Raw genomic sequence first — 23,838 nt, forward strand, 5'->3', positions numbered from 1 at the left:
AGTCCAGTGTGAATGAATCAAAATTATACCTACTTTTATTTTATTTTTTTGTCAAGCCAGCAAAAAATATGCTTTTGGTGTGCCACAGAATTTTAGTAATTAGTTTATGTGTGCCATGAGATGAAAAAGGTTTAAAATCACTGCTTTAACAGATCCAATATAATGACTTATGTGTCTGCCTTCCCACTAGACTTTAAGCTGTTTAAGGGCTGGGACCAACTCTCAAGTCACGCTGGTGTTCCCAGCACATAGGCACACACAGTGCCTGGCACGTAGTAGGCACTCACTCTGTGGATTAATTAAAATGATTAGTAAAGCCCTGGTTGGTGTGGCTCAGTGGTTCAGCATGGACCCATGTACCAAGAGGTCACCAGTTCGATTGCTGGTCAGGGCAATGCCCAGGTTGTGGGCCAAATCCCCAGTGGGGGCATGCAGGAGGCGGCCAGTCTTTATTCTCTCAGTGATGTTTTCATCTCTCTCTCCCTTCCTCTCTCTCTAAAATAAATAAAGAAAAAAAATTTTTTTAATAAAAAAATAAATTTTGATGGCAGAGACGAATGAAATTCTGAAGAGGAATAAGACCTCTGGAGGTTATACATTTAGTTTTTTATTAAAATTTTGACTTACTTGTTTTAATAGGGCATTTTTTTTTCAGTCTTAACATGCAGGTCTGAAATGAAGTAGCCCTACAAATATATATTCTGCAAATACACACACCTGTTTAGTACATAGAATTGACCAGATATGACCAAAAATAGGCTTGCCAGCGAAATGACTTTGCTATCTTGACTCCTACCCGGCAATGCTTTAGGGGCCACTTATGACCGTGCAGAATGGAGCCCCCCTGGAAAGGAAAGCGACAAAGCTGTCTGAACTTGTCATCTAGGGGAGTTCTCAAGTTCCCCAGGCTGTGTGCCCTCCAGGCGGCTGGTACCGACCTCGGCGCTCAGGAGGCCACCTGCCCAAAGGAGGCCGGCTGGCACCCCGCCACCGCCCCTGGGGCTCGCCTCAGAAGTCACCGCTGCTGGCCAACTCGGCCGGGGTCACGTGCCCGCGTCCCGCCCGGCGCCCGCCGACCCTGGCCCGCCCCGGCCGCAGGGCAGAGGCCATCCGCATCACGCGCGCCGCGGCGGCCCTGGCCGGCCCAGCCAATGGGCTGGCGGCGCCCGCAGCACCCGCGCGGGCGGGAGGGCGTGGGGAGGCAGGCCGGGCGCGCACGCCGCGGGGCCCTATCGCCGCCTCCGCCGCCGCCCGGACGGGAAGTGAGCTGCCCGGCTCCGCAGTGCGAGCGCGCCGGTGAGAGGGACCCGCAGTCGCTCGCACGCGTGCGAAGCATGGCGGCCGCCAAGGTAAGCGTCGGCCCGTCGCCCCGGGGCGCGCGCCGGCCCCGGCCCCGGCCCGGGGGCGCGACAGGCGCGGGCGTTCACGTGCCGGGTTGGTGCAACTGCGAAAGCACATGGGAAGGAGCGCGGGGCAGCGGTTGCACCTTGTAGCGGACGGAGGGAGGTGACCGCCACCCCAGGGCAGCACAGGCGGCCCGTGCGGGGACAGAGGCCCAGCTCCATCTTGCTGCAGAAACTTTGCAGGCTGGACCCTCCCACTTGGCCCGGGAGCGGAGTCGGTGCCTGAGCGGCGCCGGGTTGGCTCAGCTAAAGCCGGCGAGAAGCCGGTGCGCCCTGGGCGGGGAGGGCCTGGGGCCAGCAGGTCCTCTGGGCCACCCCAGCGTGCTCCCGATCCTGGTTGTAGTTGACCCAGTCTCTCCTTCCAGCGGACACAGCCAGGGCTGGAGCCCGATCCTTTCAGGTTTCAAAGACTCCGCCCTCCCGCAGAGGAGGGGAAGTCACCTTGACTTCCGTTTGGGAGATGGTTTAGGAGAGTTGGCCTTCGTGAGTCTATGGACAAACTTCAGAGGACCCCTCAACCCCCCACCCCTCGCCCAACTTTTCTCATCCTTTTCCCCACTCTCCCCATCTGACAACACTTACATGCCGGCCTCTGAGTGTTTGAGAGGCTTCTTTTTAGAAATGACAGAACAGATTGTCCGGGGAGCCTGTAAGTCCTGTGAAGTTCTACTTAAAAGGAATTCTGCGTAATGTGAATCATTCACTCACCCAGAGGAAAGGCAACCCCGACAACCTGACCTTTCCTCTTTCACCATTTCATGAAACCTGGACACCATTTCAGTCTCTTTGGACTCCATTTCAACTTTTCTGGCAGAATACCATATTTAGTCCCAATTACTTGAATCATTGGAATTTATTGCTTTTAATTTTGAGTTCAGGAAGGCAGCCCTTTAATCAAGCCTATACAACTTCTTAGCTCATTTTAAGTGCGGTGAACTTAAATATATCCAACATTTCAAACATTTGTCCTTAATCAAAACTCTGTGATAACCCTCAAGAGAAAAACATGGCCAACACATCATATTCCTATTTATTCAAGCAAACTAATCACATTTGCAATGGAAATTGTAAGCAGACAAATATATTTAAATGCTGTTCTATGACTTAAGTTTCTCCAGGCTCCCCAAATCTGCAGGCTTCTTCATATTCCTAGACTATGGGACCTAAGTGGCCTTTCTTTTTTTCTGTAATTACTCCAAGTTCCATCCTCAGGAGTGTGCTGTGGGTGTGTGTGCAAGTTGTGTGTGAACACATGGGTATATAAATTGTTTTAGGTAGATTGTCTGAGGACCACTGGGATTCATTTTTGGAAGCTACCTTAACCCTTTCAAACCTTTTCAACGCTTTTAAACCTTGACCTTCTCTTTGCATTAAGTTTGCTGTAATCAGAGTATAAGGCTTGGTATGAATTAATTCCCTCAAGGTAAGTTCTTCCAGGAGAGTGGGTGGGAGTAGATGGCCAAACTTTACTGTCATTTTTACATATGCAGATGAATGAAATCATTTTACTTAATTTGGAGATAAAATAATTGAGGAACCTAAATTGAGGACTATGCATATAATTGGAGTATAAGATAAGACTGATTAACTAGTACGAAGTAAAACAAGTGACATGGAAGCAGGTTTAACTTTGGGTTACATTTTTAGTAAACTGTCACATCATATCAATAAGTGCAGCTGAATTTTAGCCAAGTAATGAGAGTCAGGGAAGATGAAACATTTCATTTTTACTCTTTGGGAACTTGTGTTTTATTTCTTTCTTTATTTAAACCTACCTCTTCTCAGGATTTCTGATGGTTCATGTCACGTATACATATATTTACAATGCAACAAGACATCGAAATCAAGTCAGAGTAGATGAGCGGAAAAAAACAAAACAAAAGAGAAAGTAAGATGGAGCCAGGACCAAAGTTAGTGGAAAATATGGATTTACTTGCTAGAGATAACTGAATTTTCTAACAGCCAAAGCAAAGAGAAAATGATCAGAGAGGTCTCCTTGTACTGTTATCTGAGGGCAGTCTTTCCTCGTGTCCTTTTATAAGCTGTGAGCAAACTGCATTACAGACCACCTCATGACTACAAATAAATGTCTGTGGGTTCTGTAGGCCATTTCTTATAATGTCCATCATTGTAGCTCAAGGGCAGTGCAGTAAATGTAGTCTTAAAAGGGCCCAAAATGAGCTGTGCTGGTGTACTTCAGTCTAAGAGTGCCCCTTATTTAGCTGCCTTCAGGCAGTATCCTTGTGGGGTGATTCTGTCAGCCACCAGTCAGTGCTGGGCAGCCTGAGTTAATGGCCATGCTCTTTGCTTTTTCCTGAAGTGCAGATGTTATTCCATGTTGCTTTGTGGGACACAGAGCAATAGGCTTAACAATCTCATGAGGAGTAGGATTGGCATTCCCTCTTAAAACTAGGAGAGAAGCTCACTTCAGTGGAGAGTCTAAGAAGTTGGGCCAAGAGTCTGGAATTCAGCAATTGTAGGTGAATGCCAGCACTTACTATGGGGAATTATTTGAGCAGATTTGTTATTTTCTGGATGAACCTAGCTATAACTAGCAGTTTCTTGATCTCGACCATTTATATATAGTCTTAGTTTTCTTGGCCTTTTATTTATTCAAATGTAACTAATTATTCAATAGCCCTCTTATTAAATGGGAAGTGTGAGACTCTGGTATTTGCTTTTTGTTTTGATTTCTGCATGAAGAATAATACTTAATGATGCAATAGGTGTTTGGTTTTTCATTGATCTAAAACTCTTGGTGCTTTGAGATGAACTCGAAAGGGCTTCCATTCTCTTGCTGCCTACTTTTATAGGAATAATCCTGGCTTCCTCTGTTAGATGGAACATGTAAGTGGAGTGCCTGTACTATTTGTGTTGCTTTGAGTATTTATTTTTTCAGTTTTTTTTCAATTTTTATTCATTTATTTTTGTTACAGATGCTTCTCCTTTATCCGCCCTAGACACCCTCATCCCCAACCTGCCCCCCCCCAACATTGTTGTCTATGTTCATTAGTTATGCATAGATGCATATAAATTCTTTGGTTCATCTCATCCATCCATCCCACCCCCCTACTCTGAGGTTTGCCAATCTGAACCATACTCCTTTCTATGTCTCTGGGTCTATTTTGTTCATCAACCCACCTTGTTCATTATGTTCCACAAATAAGAGATCATATGGTATTTGTCTTTCTCTGATTGGCTTATTTCACTTAGTATAATACTCTTGAGGTCCCTCTATGGCTTTGAGTATTTTTTTTAAAAACTTCCAAACAGTCCAACTGGTGTGGCTCAGTGGTTGAGCGTCGACCCCTGCACCAAGAGGTCGCCAGTTTGATTCCCGGTCAGGGCACATGCCCAGGTTGTGGGGTTGATCCCCAGTGAGGAGCATGCAGGAGGCGGCCAATAGATGTTTTCTCTCATTGATGTTTCTATCTCTCTCTCCCTCTCCCTCTCCCTCTAAAATTAATAAAGAAAAAAAAAATTTAAAAAGAAAAGTTCTGTCTGTAAAGGTGCATGTGAGGATTCACACACCAGTAATTGTGAATGTGCACATTGCCTGATTGGCCCAGCCCCGTGGTCTGTATCTGGAGAATGCTTTGGTGCTCAGCTTATGCCTCACCACACATACTGAACATGTATTTTTAAATGGCTTTCAAACCAGATTGTGCAGGACAGGGATTATCACCCCCCCCCCTTTTTTTAACAGCTTTATTGAGATATAATTCACATACCATACAACTCACCCACTTAAAGTGTACAAGTTAATGGTTTTTTGTATCTTCACAGCTATCATCCCTGTTATACACCTTTGTAAAAAGTTTAACCCTAGCCCGGCGGTGTGGCTCACTGGTTGAGTGGTAACCCTTGCACCGAGAGGGCCCAGTCAGGACACAAGCCCGGGTTGTGGGCCTGATCCCCAGTGGGGGGGCATGCAGGAGGAGGCCAGTCGATGTTCTCTCTCATCGATGTTTCTCTCTCTCTCTCTCTTTCTCCCTCTTCCTTCCTCTCTCTCTAAAATCAATAAAGAAAAAAAATTTAAAAAAAAAGTTCAACCCAGTATTCACTATTTAGGACTTGGGCTATATATTTGACCTCCATGTTTTTTTGCATTTCTCATCTCTAATAATACCCTCATCAGAGGTTCGTTATTGAGGATAAAATGTGATTGAGTTTATTAAGGATATTCTTCAGATTGAAGATTTTCTCTCCCTATGGTAAAACAGTGCCAGGCATTTGGTGATATAATAATATCATAGTGAAGCAGACCAGCTGTCTGCAGTAGGCAGCAAGGAATGCTTGAGTTCGTTTTTTGCTACCGTGATGATGGTACGTTTCTGTGGTTTTACTGATGTTTAGATTTAGGGTTTCTTAAATTGAAGGAGGTGGATAGGCCTTTGGGTATATAGAACACAATGATCCTTAACTCTGCCCCCCATCATTTCTGTCCCCTTTTACCAGGTGAAAAATGGAGTCCCCGAAAAATGTATAACTGGTCCAAGTCTCCTTGAAATCCCTTTGCTTTTTGCACTGTTGTAGACTCTGCCCCCCATCATTTCTGTCCCCTTTTACCAGGTGAAAAATGGAGTCCCCGAAAAATGTATAACTGGTCCAAGTCTCCTTGAAATCCCTTTGCTTTTTGCACTGTTGTAGGCCAGGGGCTCTCAGTGCATTGGAGTCATCTGGACAGGTGTGATAGTGCTGATGCCCGGTCTTACCCAGAGGTTCTGAATAATTAGACTTGAGTGCGGCCTGAGCTTCCAAATTTTTTAAAAGCTCTCCAGGTGAATCAGATGCACTTCTGAGGCCGCTGCCCTGGCCTGTTCTTGTGCCCTTTGCTTCAGCTGATCCTCTGACGGCCCCTTCTTGGGGTAAGGAGGAATGAATGCAGCGAGAAAAATGAACATCCCTGTCGTGTCAACTAAAAGTGGGGGTCCCTGTAAGTTCTCTTCTTTCTTGATAATTTAATTTCAGTCCTTCTGCTCCCTTTCACCTTGGTGCTCAGGCATCGAGTTTATACAGTTTTGTAATGATCCTAGAATATAAGTTTTCCCACCAAATTGATTGAAAGTTCTCGTCTCCTGTGAAGTCTCAGTGGTGTTCTAGATCAGGGTGGGTGCATGAGGAGGGGAACGTTGCCAAGAACAACCCTGGTCTTGCAGCCTTTCCCTGGGTGACCTAGTTCACTTCGGTCTGTGTTCCCCAGTGAGGTCGCACGGCTTTGTAAGCCGTGGCCAGCAAATACAGAAGTGGGGGCTGGGGAGTGTTGCAAGTCGATGTGTAGTGTGAGAACATCAGGGAGCAGGTCTTTGTGGATATTGAGTTATTAAAACAATTTTTAAAAATATGTTTATATTGATTTTTAGAGAGAGAGGAAGGGAGAGGGGGAGAGAGATAAAAACATTGATTGCTGCCTCTTGCACACCCCCCACCGGGGATCGAGCCCACAACCTGGGCATATATCCTGACTGGGAATCGAACCAGCAACCTCTTGTGCATGGGTCACTCAACCACTGAGCCATACCAGCTGGGTGATACTGAGTTCTTTTATATGATTGTTGGAGGAGCTCTGACCTTTGACCTTTGACCTTTTGTCCTATGACAAGCCTCTGCTTCTGTTGAGTTCTTACATGGTATCATTCTTTCCAGGGTTCTTCACTATCCATGAGGATTAGACCTGCTGACCATGGTTACTTCTTATTCTCCTGCATCATAAACACCTGTCCTTCCCGCCATGTTTTCTTGGTTGCCTCTGGTGGGGTCTTGGAATGGAGGAATGTGTGAATCTGCAGATATGTGTTGGTTCTGCTCGGGAGGACTAAGGAGGATGTGCCTTGTCACAGTGATACAATTCCCTTAGCAAAATATTTAACAGCAACTGAGCAAACTTTTTTCTTTTTAATGACCTACTTAACCAGATCTTCTTGTTGGGTCAGACTGACCCAGTCAATGGTGGCTTTGGTCTATTAGCTCAGAATTATTCCCAGTGGCTGTCTTGTAGAGTGGTGGTCTGGTTTGTTGATTGGAAACCCTTAAAAGATAGAGTACTCATACTTACCATTTCCTTTGGAAATTTGCTGGGTGGTTGCATGAGTGAAAATAGGTCCGGATGGTTCCTTCTGACTTTAGGTGCTGACAACATAGCAAAGTGGGCAGTTTTGAAATTCTTAGCAATTCAACCTAAATAAACCACTCTATTTAATGACTGTTATTAGGCTGGTTGCTTTGTCTTGATTTCCACATGTAGTTACAGCTTCCACATGTTATCCGTGAAAACTGTTGATATGAGTCAGATATTTCAAGAGACATTTATAGTTTTATGGTAAAATACCTTTTGCATAAGACTTATACAGTACAATTTGTTAGAAAATTATAAGTGTAGAAAATAAAAGCAAATGTAGGGGAGGCCAAAGTTTTCCTCAACCTTCCCAGGGTCTCTGGCTGGGTTTGAAAATTAAACTGACAAAGACAAATAAACAGAAGAAAAAGCGCACCAGTTGTATTGAGTTTCTACAAGTACAGGAGCCTTTGCAGGAGGGTGAAGACCCCAGAAGAAGTGATCAGAGCAGGAAGCTTTTATTCCTTTTAGACAAAGAATCAGTAATTTTGTGAAGATTGGACAGAACAAAAGGACTTGGGTTAGGGGTAGTACATGGTGAAGAAGTAACTAGGAAGATAAGGGTTAGTTGAACAAGGCTTGTTTGTACAGATTTTGTGGCCCCCGACTCCCCATCTCTGGTGATAAGAATGTCTTCCCTCCTCTTGGTACAGGGAGGGTACCCTTAACCTGGAGTTTTATAACCAGCTTCAGAGAAGGAGAGTGCATTGGTGGTTGGGTAGGAGGTCAGAGTGACCTTCCTGCTTCTGCCTTTTTGTCACGTTTCTTCAGCTTAAGATAGTCAGTATACCAAGGTGCTATATTTTGGGGTAGTGTGTCCAGAGCCCCATCGTAAGCCTGATTTGAACAGGCTGGTAGCCACAGGTGAGTATTTAGTGTTTTCTTTGGGTTAGACATGTGATTTGCATGTGTCTGGTCCTGGCCACTGTTGTGGACTGAGCTGCAGAGACCCCCAACTGTTCATCCATTCAGGACTGCTTGTTTATATGGGAAGAGGCTTTGAGAACTTTAATTTTTTATTTTTGTAATTAGTAGCTGTGGTTTATTGAAAGAGCCCTGGACGAGAAGGCGCCAGAACCTGGGGTACAAGGTCCACTGCTTCCTTTGATGGTGAGAACCTGGACAAGTCTAACTTTTCTGGCTTCTCAATGTCATCCTAGGGAAAACAGGGACTGTCTGTGACATCTGTGACAAGCAGATGAAATATAACATGTAAAAGCACTTTGGGAATTACCAAGTGCTATAGGAATGTCAAGAGACATCCGTTGGAGACTGTGGGACATTTGTACCTCACTGAAAACTAGGGGACATAGATATTATTTGACCTACCTGAACAAAACATGATGTTCTTTTCCTAATTGTGATCCATTAAATATTCACCATAATGCTTCAATAGTCGAAGTCTCTGAGTGGTCTTCCTGGAGTCTGCTATTGGATGTTTTGGTCCCAGGACCAGCAGCACTGGTTTTACTTGGGGGCTTGTAAGAATTGCAGCATCTTCTGTTTCTCTTCAGGTCAAAGATTTTGTTGCATGAGAACCTGCATTCTTAACTAGATCCCTAGAAGTGGGGATTGGATGTACAATAAAGTTTGAAGACTGTTGGACTGGAACTCTCATTACTGCGCCATTAAATGTAGCTACCCTTTCTAAACTAAGGGTGCAGCACCTTTGGACATGGTTGCCCATGGTGTTGCTTTTTGAAGAATTAAATACATAGTGACAGAATTCAGTATAAATCTTTGGGTTTTTAGGGCTCATTTTGAGTCCACATCGGGGCCAGGATATTATTGTGGAGCACATCTCTCGATTATTATTTAAGAGAACGTGTGATTATTATACAGGGGTTGTACCTTTCTCTGTTTCTTTACTGCCCGCCCATACTGACAGCTCCTGAAATGGAATTTATCCCTGTTCTTTTTTTCAACCTTCTCTCCTAACGGTTACAGTGACCTCAGTTCTAATGCTCTTAGCCTGTCATTATTATTTTTGACCTTATGGGACCTGTGTCCCACTGCTTCCTTCCTTAAACACCCTGTGTCAGCTTTCATGATGTCCCTTGGATGGCCTCTTAACACTCATATTCTGCCTTTAATCTCCTTTGCAGCCTTCTTCTCGTCCTGCTGCTGCTCCCTGAAATGTTGGTGTCCCCAGGTCCCTGTCCAAGATCCTCTTACCCGTGAAGGGTGATGGCTCCGCGTTCACTCCTCATGCGCCAGCCTTGGCGTTTTCAGCTGTTTGTTGGACATTTCAGCTTGCCCATCTCAAAGACATTTCACACTCTCCTTACCTAGAATTCAGTTTATCTTCTTGGTCATACCTCACTTTCAGCCTGCCACTTAAATTTCCCAAGTATCTGTTGAGGGCAGGCAGGAGAGAGACATCATCAGCAAAAATTTGGAGGTGGGCAGAGATGAGTCAGTTACATCCTCCTTCTGCCCTGAGCAAGTGTGGCCTGTCTCCTGCACTGACGTGGTTTGTCTCCTCCGCGGACGTTCAGGTTGCCATTACTTTTAGCTACAGCATTGCCATAGCTTCCAAGCTGGTCTTGCTTTTGGTCTTTTCCCTGTACTTTCCTCTCCATTCGGCCCAGAACTGTCAAAGGAAGCTTCTAAGATTAATAGCAGTACTGTGTTCATGGGTCTACAGCACTTCACAGTTTTTAAAAATGAATTCTAGTATGTTATTGGTACCAACCACCTGCTAGCTTCTGTACTCAATGTTGGGCTTTCCAAAATGAGTACGCTGTTGGACTTGTTTTTGAGAACTCACAGTCCACAGGGATTGCAATAACCAGATAATCTGAAGACCCAAGCTTCATTGATCTTAATAATCAGCTACAAGGTAGCAGGGAAGGCACTGTATAACCTTTTTTGACGGAGAAACTTAAGAGCGGTGGCTTACATTTATGCAACACTCAAAAGCCGGGCACTGTTCTAAGCACTCTGTATAGGAAATAATTTAATCTTCACAACACTTCTATGACAGTGGTCCTGTACTGTCTCCACTATACAGATGGGGACCCAGAGAGATTAAGTGACTTGCCCAAGGTCATACAGCTTCTACATGGCAGAGCTATGGTTTGAACACACACAGGCAGCCTGGCTCCAAAGTCTGTGCACATGACCACTGTACTACATTCATGTTGCATACAGAATGCAAGTTACCCTCTTTGGCCTGCTAATGCCCCCTTGGCCTTGGCTGTTGTTGAACATTCATTCCCTTGTCATGAACTGCACGGCAGTTTGTGAATGGGACCCATCCAAGCCCCATTCCGATTCCTTGCCATAAAGCTGTAACACCAGTGTCGCGGAAAAAAGAGGAGCCTGTTTGCTTGTTTAACTTAGAGTTGTCAGAGGTAGGAATGTTTCTGGTCATTTCTCTATATTGGCAGGCAGAGTTTGTTTATTTTTTTAGTTCTTCCCTTCAGTTTTAAGAAAAGAGGTCTTAGTTTTATTTCCCCCTTCCCCCTTAGTTTTATTTATTTTCCTCCTTAAAGCACCTATAAGGATGTTAAAAAGCCATGTCCCAAATTTATAGACTTTGCAGTCGGTTTGTTCTAATCAGGATTCACGGTCCACACATGGCATTCGGTTGATAGGTCTTTAAAGTCTTGCTAACGGGGCCGTGCCGGTGGCAGGCAAGGAAAGGCCGTTCATAGGCCAGGTCACACATCTGCCTCTGCCAGGCCCACCGCCAAGGACGCTCCTGCCTTGTGAGCGTGCGCACACTTCCTTCATTGCAGGCTGAGGCTCTGTCTGCGTGTGAGGATCTCACTTCCTCTCATAGTCATCCTCAGCTCCAGAAGGAAAAGCCCAGCCCCTGGTTCTTTTCATGGCGGTTCTTGACGACGTCTGTTGATCCATTTTTGGTGTCCACCAGCCACTTTGAGAAGAGCCTAGTCTTGACCTTTGTCCAACTTTCTACTGGTTATTTGTCTTTTCACATTGATTTGTTCTCCGAACACTTTAAAATTTTGAGAACCTTGGCGGCTCCCTCCTGTGTGTTACACAATTTTTCTTGATGTTTAAACTGGTTCATACTCACTTGGGATTTTAAAAAAAAATTATATTACATATTCATCTTTTCCTTTAATGGATTCTGGGTTGTCTGTCCTGTTTAAACACGGCTTCCCCACTTGATATTACACAACAAACCACTCATGTTTTTCTAGTACTCTTTATAAGCTGCTCTCCCTCTTTTAAAGATTATATCTGATTATCTGCAGTTATTTTGATATAAGATGAGAGGTTAGGGAAGTAGTTTAATTTTTGTAGTTGTTGTTCCACCGCAGGAGGTCATGAACCGGCCCTCGTGCCGCATCGTCGGCCAGCGTGGCGGCTACCAGCTCAGAGACTCTCTGCTGGTTCAGATGCTTGAGAGGAAATCTGATTCATTCGGAAAGCCGAGAGCCTTCCCCCAGGGCTCCGCTGGCCGCCGATGACTCGGCCAGGGCCCGCTGGGCTGCTGCGACTCTGGAAAGGATACCAGTCACTAGGGAGAAGGCATTGCCAGCTTCTCTCCCAAGTGGCGCCCCTTTCATTCAGTCCTCGTTCTCTGTTCTCTCACAGATGAGAAAACAGGAGGGCATATTAATGGTTAGCAGAGCGAGAGTTTAAGTGTCCAATTGCAAACCCCATTAAATAAGTGCAAACAACATTCTATGAAGAGAATCTGGAATATTTTCCTGGAGGAACTGGCATTTGACTTAGGCCTTTTCAGAACAGCAGCGTTGCCCGGCTGGTGTGGCTCAGGGGTTGAGCATGGACCCATGCACCTAGAGGTTACCGGTTTGATTCCTGTGGGCCTGATCCCCAGTGGGGGACGTGCAGGGGGCGGCCAGTCGATGTTCTTTCTCACTGATGTTTCTGTCTCTCTCTCTCCCTTCCCCTCTCTCTCTCTCTCACCAACATCAATAAAGAAAAAAATAAAGAATCGCAGCGTTTTTGAAACTTCTCACTTTGGAAATTTTCCATGATGCCCAAATATAGAAGAGTATTATGAACCCCCATGTCCTTATCTAGCCAGTTTTAGTGATTGTCAGTTCATGACCAATATTGTTTCATTTGTACCACACCCTTTCTCCTCCTTCCATTCTCCTGCTTTTTCTCAAAGCAAATCCGTAACCTTATATCTATAAGTATTAGTGTGTCCCTAAAACAGATTTTTTAAATGCACAACCAAAATATTATTTTCACACCTAAAAAAATTTCAGTAATTTTTCAATATGATCAAATATCTCTCCTGTACACATCAAATATCTATTCTGTACACATTTTATATATATCCCCTATTGCCTTATAATTTATAAAAATAGTCTTTTGACTTGTTATCTACTAAAGGCCTAGGCATTGCAGTTGGTTGATGTGTCTGACTTTTCTTTTAATTTCTAGGTTCTCTAGCTCTCTCTCATCCCCCCTCTCTTTTCCTCTGAAAGCTGGTATAACATGTTGTTGAAATCCTAGACTCTGTATTCAAATTATGGCTCTGGGCAAGTTATCAACCTCTGTGTACCTCAGTTTCCTCATCTATAAAAGGGGCATAGTTGTACTTACTTTCTGGGACTATTGGGATGGCCAGTGTGCTCATGTTTATTAAGCTCAGAGCTGGGCTGGGACACAGTAAGCTTTACAGAAGTGTGAAGTGGGGGTTTGGAACCAGAGAAGTTCCTCAGTCACGTCACAAGTCCATGGGTTGTGGGCGAGGGTGGAGGAGGGCTCACTTGAGTGAAATTGCGCAATCTTTGGGGTGAATCCTGACTGTGCAGAGGGCTCCTGTTCTTTTGCTTCTGGCTTCCTCCAGGTTCTTGACTATTCTTCAGGTAGCTGATGATGCACAGCAGAAGTGTGAGCAGGCTGGGTACCATTTAGTGGAAGCAACTTTTCTGTTGTCTTTGATTCGCTGCTTTCACCTGCATTTATTAAGTTAGCTGTTCTCTCTCAGAAGCCATTTTAACTTTCTATGGCATTATCTGGGCTCCAGCAACTTGTGATCTCCTAAGTAGAACCTTTCAGCACTTTATAAATATGTCATGTACTTTTTGTATTCCTTTGTTCCCCATCAGGAACATACATCCCAATCTTCAGAGCAGCACAATCAGTTTTTATTCATTTAAGGAGCAGTAGTAATTTGACACTTGCTAATATGTAACAAACTATATTGGGAGCTGTAATTACAACTGCAGTTGGTTCCAAATTATACTGTAACCTTGATGCTTTAAAAAAAAAATTGAGACTGAGTTCAGCATATGATACTGGAGAATAATACTCTGCATTAGGCAGGTCTGCTTTCTACTGAAGAGTGGGCATTTATGTATCATAATGCCCAGTCAAAAAGACTTTATTGTAAATTGGTTTCAGCTACAGTGTTGTCCTGTGGCATAATTCATAAGGATTGCTTAAAGTCTCCATCTTTGACCCTGGCTGGTTTTGCTCAGCGGTTAGAGTGTCAGCCTGCAGTCCAGAGGGACCCGCGTTCAGTTCCCGCTAAAGGCATGTACCTCAGTTGCAATTTGTCCCCGGCCCTGGTTGGGTCGTGTGGGTGGCAACCACTCAGTGTGTCCCTTTCATGTCGATGTTTCTCTCTCTTCCTCTCTCCCCCTCCTACTCTATCTGAACAAAAAATGGAAAAATGTCCTCGGGTAAGGATTTAAAAAAAAAAAAAAGTCTCCATCTTTGCCAAATTCTTGGCACATCCTCCAAGTATTATAATTAGTGTCAAAATGAGCTGGGCTGTAGGGCATTTTTGGCTCTGTGATTTACTGCTGCTCATTGAAGACTAAATGTCTTAAATGTCTCAGCTTCCTCATCTGAAAAATGGGAATATTAATAACTCTTCACCTTAAACAGTTTTAGTGATTTTTAAATGCGATCAGATGTAAAGCCAGCCCAGCATAGAGTCGAGGACCCAGTAAAAGTTAGCCAGTCAGTGTTAATTGCTATAATCAGTAACAAATGATCCAGCTCCAAAGACTTGGCCTCCTTCCATGACCCCTGACTGACTAGCAGAATTACGATCTTAGCTCTGCAGCCACTCTGCCTCGTGATGGCACGTATCACCACACACCTAGCACCCACCGCTTGTTGGTAAGTCCGTCATTTCCACTGCAGGGCAGGGTCTCTGGCTTATTTGGCATTGTCTTAGCAGTGCCTGGCACTGGCTTAGCACCTGATAGGCTTCCCATAGGCTGTTGTGTAGCATGAATGAGCTAATGGAGCAGCGCCATCTGAGGCATGGTTCTCAGCTGGTGGTGGGGTAGTTTTGCCCCCAGGGAATATTTGACAATGTCACATATTGGGGGGGCGGGTTACTACTGGCACATCATGAGTCGAGTCCAGGGATGTTGCCAAACATCCTACAAGGCACCAGAAAGCTGCCTACAACAGAATGATCTGACCCCAAATGTCTGTAGGTCCAAGGTTGAGAAACCCCTGTTGTAAGGCAACCTGGCTGCCTGGGATTTCCACTGTGGAAAAGGGATGGGCTTGGGGCAGGTCAGTCTGTTTGACCTACCGTTTTTTCCAATATAAAAGATAGAGGATCCAACCTGCTTTGAGGATTCTCAGAAAGAAGGGAGATTTCCATAGATGTATGCCTAATGACTGCCTAATCAGGTTTATCTTGATGATCCTGGCTATCCATGATCTCTCTCTGTGTCTTTTTTTAATAGACTTTACTTTAGGTTTACAGCAAAATTGAAAGGAAGGTTCAGAGATTTCTCATATGCCACCTGCCCACCCATATTCCTAGTCTCCCCCATTATCATTGCCCACCCCCCATCAGAGTGATAACATTTGTTACAATTGATGAACCTACATGGACACATCACCATCACCCAAAGTCCATGGTTTACAGTAGGGCTCACTCTTGGTGGTGTACATTCAATGGGTGTGAATAAATGTTACAATGATGTGTCCATACAAAGTATTTTCACTGCTCTAAAAAGCCTCTGTGCTCTCTGCCTGTTCTCTTTCTCAATAGCCTAATCCTATCAACCACTGATCTTTTTATTTTTTTGTCTTTTCTAGAATGTCATACTGTTGAATCATATAGTATGTGTCATTTTCAGAGTGGTTTCTTTCACTTAGTAATATGCATTCAGGATTCCTCCCTGTCTTTTCATGGCTTGATAGCTCATTTCTTTGTAGGGCTGAATAATATTTCGTTGTCTGGAGTACCACAGTTTATTTATACATTCATTGACTAAAAGACATCCTGACAATTATGAATAAAGCCGCTATAAATATCTGTGTGCAGGTGTTTGTATGGACATAAGTTTTCAGTTCCTTTGGGTAAATACTAAGAAGTCTGAATGTTGGATCGTGTGGTAAGAGGATGTTTAGTTTTGCGAGAAACATCCAATCTGTCTTCTAGAATGGCTGTACCATTTTGCATTCCTTCTAGCAATGAATGAGACTTCCTGTTGCTGTACATCCTCACCAGCATTTGATGTTGTCAGTATCCAAGATTTTGGCCATTATCATGGTTGTGCAGTAATATCTCTTTGTTGTTTTGATTAGTAATTCCCTGATTGCACATGATGGGGAGCATCTTTTCATATGTGTGTTTGCTGTCTATTATATATTCTTTAGTGAGCTCTCTGTGAAGGTCTTTGGCTCATATTTTAATTGGGTTGTTTGTGTTCTTATTGTTGAGTTTTAAGAGTTCTTTGTATATTTTGGATAATGGTCCTTTATTTGCTGTTCTTTTGCAGATATATTTCCCAGTTTTTGGCTTATCTTTTCATTCTCTTGATAATGTCTTTCACAGAGCAGAAATTTCTATTTTAATGAAGTCTAGTTTACCAGTTCTGTCTTTCATGGATCATACCTGTGGTATTATATTTAAAAAGTCATTGTCAAATCTAAGAGCATCCAGGTTTTCTACTATGTCTTCTTATTTTTATTTTTATTAATTGATTTTAGAGAGAGAGAAAGGGAGAGAGAAAAATTGATTTGTTGTTCCACTTATTTATGCATTCATTGGTTGATTCTTGTATGCCCTGACTGGGGATTGAACCCTCAACCTTGGTGTATTGGGACGACCCTCCAACCAACTGAGCTACGTGGTCAGGACTACTAGATCATCTTTTTACATTTTAGCTCTGTGATCTGAATTTAGCTCTGAGCTCTACACTTAGCTTTGAGTTTTACATTTAGCTCTGTGGTCTGTTTTGTCCCACAGTTTTTGGGTATTCTGTTCTGGGCTTTGTTGTTGTGTTTTTCCCAGTCTTTTTTCTCTTTGCTTTTCAGTTTTTGAGATTTCAATTGAAATACCATGAGTCTCAGAGATTCTCTCCTCAGCTGTGTCCAGACTACTAATAAGCCCATCAAAGGCATTTCTTCTTTACTGTTTCACTATTTTTGATCTTTAGCATTTCTTGTTGGTTCTTAGAATTGCCATCTTTCTGCTTACATTGCCAATCCATCCTTGCATGCTGTCCACTTTATGCATTAGAGCCCTGAGCACATTACTCACAGTTGTTTTAAATTCCTGGTCTGATCATTTCAATATCCCTGCCATATTTGAGTCTGATTTTGGTGCTTGCTGTGTCTCTTCAGATTGTGTTTTTTTGCCTTTTGGTATGCCTTATTATTTTTCTTGGTAGGCAGAAATCTACACTGGGTAAAAGGAACTACTGGAAAGAGGCCCTTGGTGATGCAGTGGTCGGGGGTAGATTAGGTGTCAGTCCCTTAGAGAGCTCGTGTCCCTGGATAGTATACTTCACTCGTGTTTCTGAGTTTTTTCTTCCCCTTGGGTGGGAGAGGATGGCTGGAGGTGTCTGGAGTTTGCTCTTGCCCTTCCCTCTGGTCCGTTAGGCTCTGATAAATCCCCAGCAGGTTAGGAGTCATTAAATAATTCCTCCTGAGGGCAGATCTTGGTATAAAGAACAGAATGGTCTGGTGGATGTCAGAATGGTTCTTGCGCTCTCCTCGGGTGGAAGAGCAAGGTGTTCCTTTCTCTGATTATTCCCAGGTGGAGTTCCAGGAGGTGAAACTCACGAAAGTAGGGGAATCCCCTGTGTCTGGTCCCCTAGAGTTTTTAAATCTCCATCTTGTCCACACTTGAGCCTGTAGCACAGTTGGTCATTTACAGGTCAGGTTTTCCTGCTCGGACCCTGGTTCCCATGGAGGTTTCAGTTCTTGGGTTTCTGCTGTGGTCATCTGTGATGCTCGGGTCCCGTCTTTCTGTCTTTAATTTGGGGGCAGTGGTTTTCCTGGTGACCTCACTTTTCTGATGGATCTAGTTAGAGCTGTTGATTTTTCAGCTTTTTATTTGTTGGATAGATAGGATAGCAAGTTCTAAGCTCCTTACGTGCTGGACTGGAAATCAGAAATCTCCCCATCACTTTTTGTTGACCTTTTCTGTAGTGGAGAAAATCCCCACATTGTGAGGCCTGCCTGCCAGAGCCAGAGTATATGAGTCAGAACTTAATTCCCACCTTTCCTCGCAGCCGGGACAAAAGCATGTGATCTAGTTCTGCCAATTAGAGGCTCAGGTGTGTTTGACTTGATAGAGAGCAACATGAGGAAGCTGCTTGTGTGTGAAGTTTCCATGGCAGCTGACCTGTCATGGAGCCCAGGCAACCTGCTTTTGTTGTGAGATCTGAGGGAGATTTCTCAGCAAGCGGTTCTGGGATAGTTTCGGGCATCACTGGTGAAAGCTTAGCCTCTGGCTGATTCTTCAGCCTTTCTTACAAGACCGTGATCATCCAATAGAATTTTAATGATCTTTTTCATAGCCTGTCATCTTTTTTGCTTATTTCTAAGTTGAAGACATGCTGGACCACCTTGCCTTCCATTCGTATTCGGGACTAGAAATATCACAAAGCTGTGTTCTCAGCATATATATATATATATATATATATATATTTTTTTTTTATCCTCACCCGAGGACATTTTTCCTTTTTTGTTGTGGTAGAGTGGGAGGGAGAGACAGGAACAGAGAGAGAGAGAGAGAGAGAGAGAGAGAGAGAGAAACATCGATGTGAAAGGGACACATCGAGTGGCTGCCACCCACATGACCAACCAGGGCCGTGGACAAACTGCAACCGAGGTACATGCCCTTAGCGGGAACCGAACCCGGGCCTCTCGGGACCGCAGGTCGACACTCTAACCGCTGAGCCAAACTGGCCAGGGCTCAGCTTATATTTTTTCAAGAATAGCTAATAATCGCTACCAACATTATCTATCACTTTAGGATTCACACAGTTTTTTTTTTGTTTTCTTCATTCTAGTTGGTCCTCAAGATAACTTTATGAAATAGATAAGTAGATTTTGTCACTTTCCCCGTGTATAGATGAGGAAAGTAAAACTCAGAGATGTTAACTGACTTGTTCAAGGTCACCAAGTTAGCAATGCACTGGGACCCAAATATTTACTCTGATGCTGGGGATACCTGCTTTTGCCAAGGTGAGCAAGCATCTTCGACTGTCTCTGTAAGAATTAAAAATATAAACAGAAAGGCCCTGGCCGGTTTGGCTCAGCGGTTAGAGCGTTGGCCTGCAGTCCAGAGAGACCCGGGTTCAGTTCCCGCTAAGGGCACATACCTCAGTTGCAGTTTGTCCCCGGCGCTGGTTGGGTTGTGCGGGTGGCAACTACTAGATGTGTCCCTTTCATGTCGATGTTTCTCTCTCTCTCTCCCTCCCAATCTATCTGAACAAAATATCAAAAAATGTCCTCGGGTGAGGATAAAAAAATACACACACACACACACACACACAGAGAAAAACCCATACTGTCTCATCAAATTATTACTCTTGGGAACATTTACTGGAATATTAGCTTTAGCTTAATAGCAATACTAATAAAGTGTAAAATTAGTGTGTGTTTAAAGCTATTTTGGTGTAACAACACACAGCTAAAACACTGCCATTCATTTCTTAACTGCTGTACTCTGCTTCTCAATATCAGAATTTTAATGGTGATGGCTTTATAGTTGTTTAATATTTGTCTACAGTAGTGCAGAGACAAATCCACGACATTTCACAACCTACCGAATCCTTCTGATAAACATCTCCAGCAGCCCTGAAATGACCTGCTTGTGTAATTACCTAGTGGATTAACATTTGTGATTTCTGGTGCTTTGTAAGTCAACTGTTGAGTGATATGAACTTTAGTGGTGGATTACACGAAAATGTTGGGTTTAAAGAATGCCTAACATGGCATCTTGTCTGTATACTAATTTATATTTCGGTAACTTTTTTCATAATTACCACATTTTTATTAGAAGTTAGGGAAACTGTAGGATGAGGAATGACTGACTTAGTGAATTCAATAAAAATCGTTTTTCTTAAATTTGACAAGACACCTCTTTCTTTCTTCCTCTCAAGTTGATGGTAACTGTGGTTTTGGGGAATTCTAAACTTTCTTTAGCAATTACAGATTGTATCAGTCAAGGTTCACTTGTGGAGAACAGAATCCACTCTAGCTGGGTTAAGCAGAAGGAGATTTATTACAGGGTATTAAATGGCTTACAGAATTTGTTGGGAAGGTGAAAAAACAGACTTTAGATTGAGCTCTCAGGAATGACCTCTAGAACCTCACAGCAGAGCAGGTCACCAAGGGAGCAGTTGCCTCCTGTGCAGTCATGAAACCACCTGCCAAATGGGGAGTGTTTCAGAACCATGCTGCCATTGACATGGGCAGGAGGTTGCCACTGGAAAATCAGACACTTCAAATGATGGTGCTTGCTAAGAAACAGCAGAAGCATGGCACCTAACTTCCAAATTTTTGGCTTCCAAATCTCACCCATCTTCTTCTGATGGACAGCACCTAGACTACGTAGCTGCAAGGGAGTCTGGAAAATGCAATTTCAGCCTTCCATTTCTGGCAGTACAGGAGGACACATGGGAAGAAGCTTCTAAGTTGTGAGGTCACACCAGTAGTATTTTCCATTGTGATTCTGGTCTGCCTACTACACTTTCTTCCACAGGTACAAAAGACCATGCAGGAACATTTCTCCCTTTACCTCCTTTTTCTGCTCCTCACTGCATGCCTGCATGTGTGTACATGCACATGCTTCCCCACCCCCTCCCACACATACACAGAGTAGCCTACTTTTGATGAGATGTCTCTTTGTTTTTTATTTCATATCTAGGGTAAATAATTACTTCATGACAGTAGGGTTATCAGTGTAAGCCTGTGCTTGCCTTGGTTTTCAGACCTTTCAGGTTTAGGAGGGTGTTGGGGGAAGTATTGCTAAATGAAGGCTGTGTTGTACACTTGGTGAAGTGGCAAGCTTAGCCAAGGACCTTGGGTTCTAACCCAGTGGTTCCAAACATTATAATCTCATGGGGAGGCTTTAAAGATAGCCTAATTTGGTACTGATAAAATGTAAAAGCCCCTCAGGTGACTTGGATGTGCAGCTGGGGCTCCCCCCTTCCCCTCCAGTCACAACACTATTGTTCGTATCCATCAGTTCTTTCTCTTTTTTTCCCCTTTGTTGCTCAGTTCCTCCAAGCCTCTCCCCCAACGCCTGCTGGAGAGCTATCAGCCTGCTGTCTGTCTATGAGTTTATCTCTGTTTTGCTTGTTCAGTTTGTTCATTAGATTCTACAAATGAGTGAAATTGTATGGTACTTGTCTTTCTCTGATTGGCTTATTTCACTTAGCATAATGTTCTCCAGGTCCACCCATGTTGTTGCAAAGGGAAAACTTTCTTCTTTTTTATCACTGTGTAGTATTCCATCATGTAAATGTACCATAACTGTTTTATCCACTCATCTACTGATGAACACTTGGACTACTTCCAAATTTTGGTTATTATAAATAATGCTGCTGTGACCAAGGGTGCATATATTCTTTCAAATTAGCGTTTAGGTTTCTTCAGATAAATTCCTAGAAGTGGAATCACTGGGTCATAAGGCAGTTCCATTTTTAATTCTTTGAGGTAACTCCATACCTCTTTCCACAGTGGTTGTACCAATCTGCATTCCCACCAACAGTGTCCAAGTGTTCCCCTTTCTCCACATCTTTGCCAACACTTGTTGTTTGTTGTTTTATTGATGATAGCCATTCTGACAGGTGTGAAGTGATAGCTCATTGTGGTTTTAATTTGCATTTCTCTGATGATTAGTGACACTGAGCATGTCACCCGTGCATTGAGCATCTTTGCTCAGTGTCTGTTGGCTAACTGTATGTCCTCTTTGGAGAAGTGTCTATTCAGGTTCTTTGCTCATTTTTTAATTGGATTGTTTGGGTTTGTTTGTTTTGTTTTTTTATGTTGAGTTTTATAAATTTTGGATTAACCCCATATCAGATGTATCAATGAATATGTTCTTCCATTCAGTGGATTGTCCTTTCATTTTGTTGATGGTTTCCTTTGCTGTGCAAAAATTCTTTACTTTGATGTAGTCCCATTTGTTTATTTTTTCATTTGTTTCCCTTAGGAGATGCGTCAGAAAAAAATATTGCTATGGGAAATGTCAGAGATTTTACTGCCTGTGTTTTTTTCTTCTAGGATTTTATGGTTTTGAGTCAAACATTTAAATCTTAAAGCCATTTTGAGTTTATTCTTGTGTGTGGTGTAAGAAGCTGGTCTAGCCCTGACCAGTTTGGCTCAGCGGTTAGAGCATCAGCTTGTGGTCCAGAGAGACCCAGGTTCGGTTCCCGCTAAGGGCACGTACCTCGGTTGCAGTTTGTCCCCGGCCCTGGTTGGTCGTGCGGGTGGCAGCCACTCGATGTGTCCCTTTCACGTTGATGTTTCTCTCTCTCTCTCTCTCTCTCTCTTCCTCTCCCTCCCTCCTACTCTATCTGAACAAAAAATGGAAAAATGTCCTCGGGTGAGGATTAAAAAAAAAAAAAAAAAAAAAGAAGAAGCTTTTCTTTACATTTTTGTCTTCAAATTGTTATCCCTCTTATGTAGGTTTTTCTGTGTTCTTACCACCAGCCTCTGTTAGACCTAGCAGTTGTTTTGAGTACACAGTCGGTACCATTGTGATGTATTAAAGTAATGAGCCTGCCACTGTGGCTCGATTCCAGTGTGATAATGCCAGTTTTAAAAATATTCCTACATGTAGAAAAATCTTTCCTGGTGACCTCCTGTTTTTGGCTGCGGTAATTCATATTAAAATGAGAGCAAATTTATTTGTTCTGAAAGATATCTTTCTAGTTCTCTTTGCCGTGCTTTCCAGTACCCTCATTTTTTTTTTGAATTTTTTTTCTTTATTGAATTTTAGACAGAGAGGAAGGGAAGGGGAGAGAGAGAAACATTGATAAGGGAGACCATCGATAAGCTGCCTCCTGCATGTCCCCCACTGGGTATCGGGCCCACAACCTGGGCATGTGCCCTGATTAGGAATCGAACTGGTGACCTCTTGGTGCATGGGTTGATGCTCAACCACTGAGCCACACTGGCCAGGCTCCAGTATCCTCTTTTTAAAACCAGTCCAATGAACCTAGCTGGTGTGTTTCACAAATGCCATTTATAAACTATTTAAATTATTGTATCTAATGTTTGTGTTGTCAGAAATTTCACTTATTCGGTAATCCTCACATTTTGCCCTATAGAACATAGGTTCATGGAATTGACCTGAAATTCCATACTAAAGTTCAATAAAAGGAAACTGCTCTCAATTTATAGAAAAAACATATAATGCATAGTTTTTCCAATCATGATTCCCCCTCCTTTTCCCCTTAAGCTTGACTTGATGTAAAGGTTACCTGCTTCAGGATAGAATTTTCTATTCATTTGATTTAAGTAACAAATAGTAATATTTCATGGACATCTGACAAGAACCCTTTTCCTTGTTTGAAAACCAGTTATTTTATTTAAAACTCTTGATATAAAATTTGTGTTTTAATGGTGGAATCTATTCTTATAATGTAAAATTAAGAAGGATAATGATAAAATCAGCCAGTTAGATTTTAAGACTAGTAGTTATAAATATTATGCATAACAATGGAGGTCAGTCTTCCGAAAACAGTCTAAAGTTTACCGAATCTTCTAAAGCCCCGTGAACTAAAGCTTGTCAGGTGACGTGCATGCTGAGCGGCTGTTCTGAGCTGGCTTGAAAAGGAAGGCTGTCTGCCTGTGGCCCCTCTTCCAGCTCCTAGAACTCCCTGGGTGTTGGTTTTGCCCCCAGGTACAATCCATCTCAGTACACTTTCAGAACCCTGGCACTTCTGACTGTAATTTTATGTTGTCTTCAGTGAAGCCATGTAAGTGTTCTTCACTGAAGATGACACTGAAACAAGAAGACACAGAATTTTTTGCAGAGGTGAGGCCCAGGAGGCTGCTGGCAATTTTTCTGAATCCATTCCTTATTGAACCGTAGTTATCTGTGCTTCAGTAGAATGTGCCCGGGACTTAGTACACATATCA

The 23,838-nt window shown here is 43.3% G+C and overlaps 1 protein-coding gene across 2 annotated transcripts in view; it reads left to right on the plus strand.

The window, feature by feature from the left end:
• The first annotated feature begins 1,205 nt into the window (after window positions 1-1,205).
• SLC25A13 (solute carrier family 25 member 13) overlaps window positions 1,206-23,838 on the plus strand; it is a 188,821-nt gene continuing 166,188 nt past the window's right edge. The window contains exon 1 of one of the 2 annotated variants that reach the window (XM_036247320.1): window positions 1,206-1,349. In XM_036247320.1, coding sequence (XP_036103213.1) covers window positions 1,335-1,349 — 15 coding nt within the window. In that variant the 5' untranslated portion in view covers window positions 1,206-1,334. The remainder of the gene's footprint in view (window positions 1,350-23,838) is intronic. The other variant, XM_036247321.1, reaches the window with a different exon arrangement.

This window comes from Molossus molossus, unplaced genomic scaffold, assembly GCF_014108415.1.
Source record: "Molossus molossus isolate mMolMol1 unplaced genomic scaffold, mMolMol1.p scaffold_m16_p_7, whole genome shotgun sequence".
Lineage (NCBI taxonomy): Eukaryota > Metazoa > Chordata > Mammalia > Chiroptera > Molossidae > Molossus > Molossus molossus.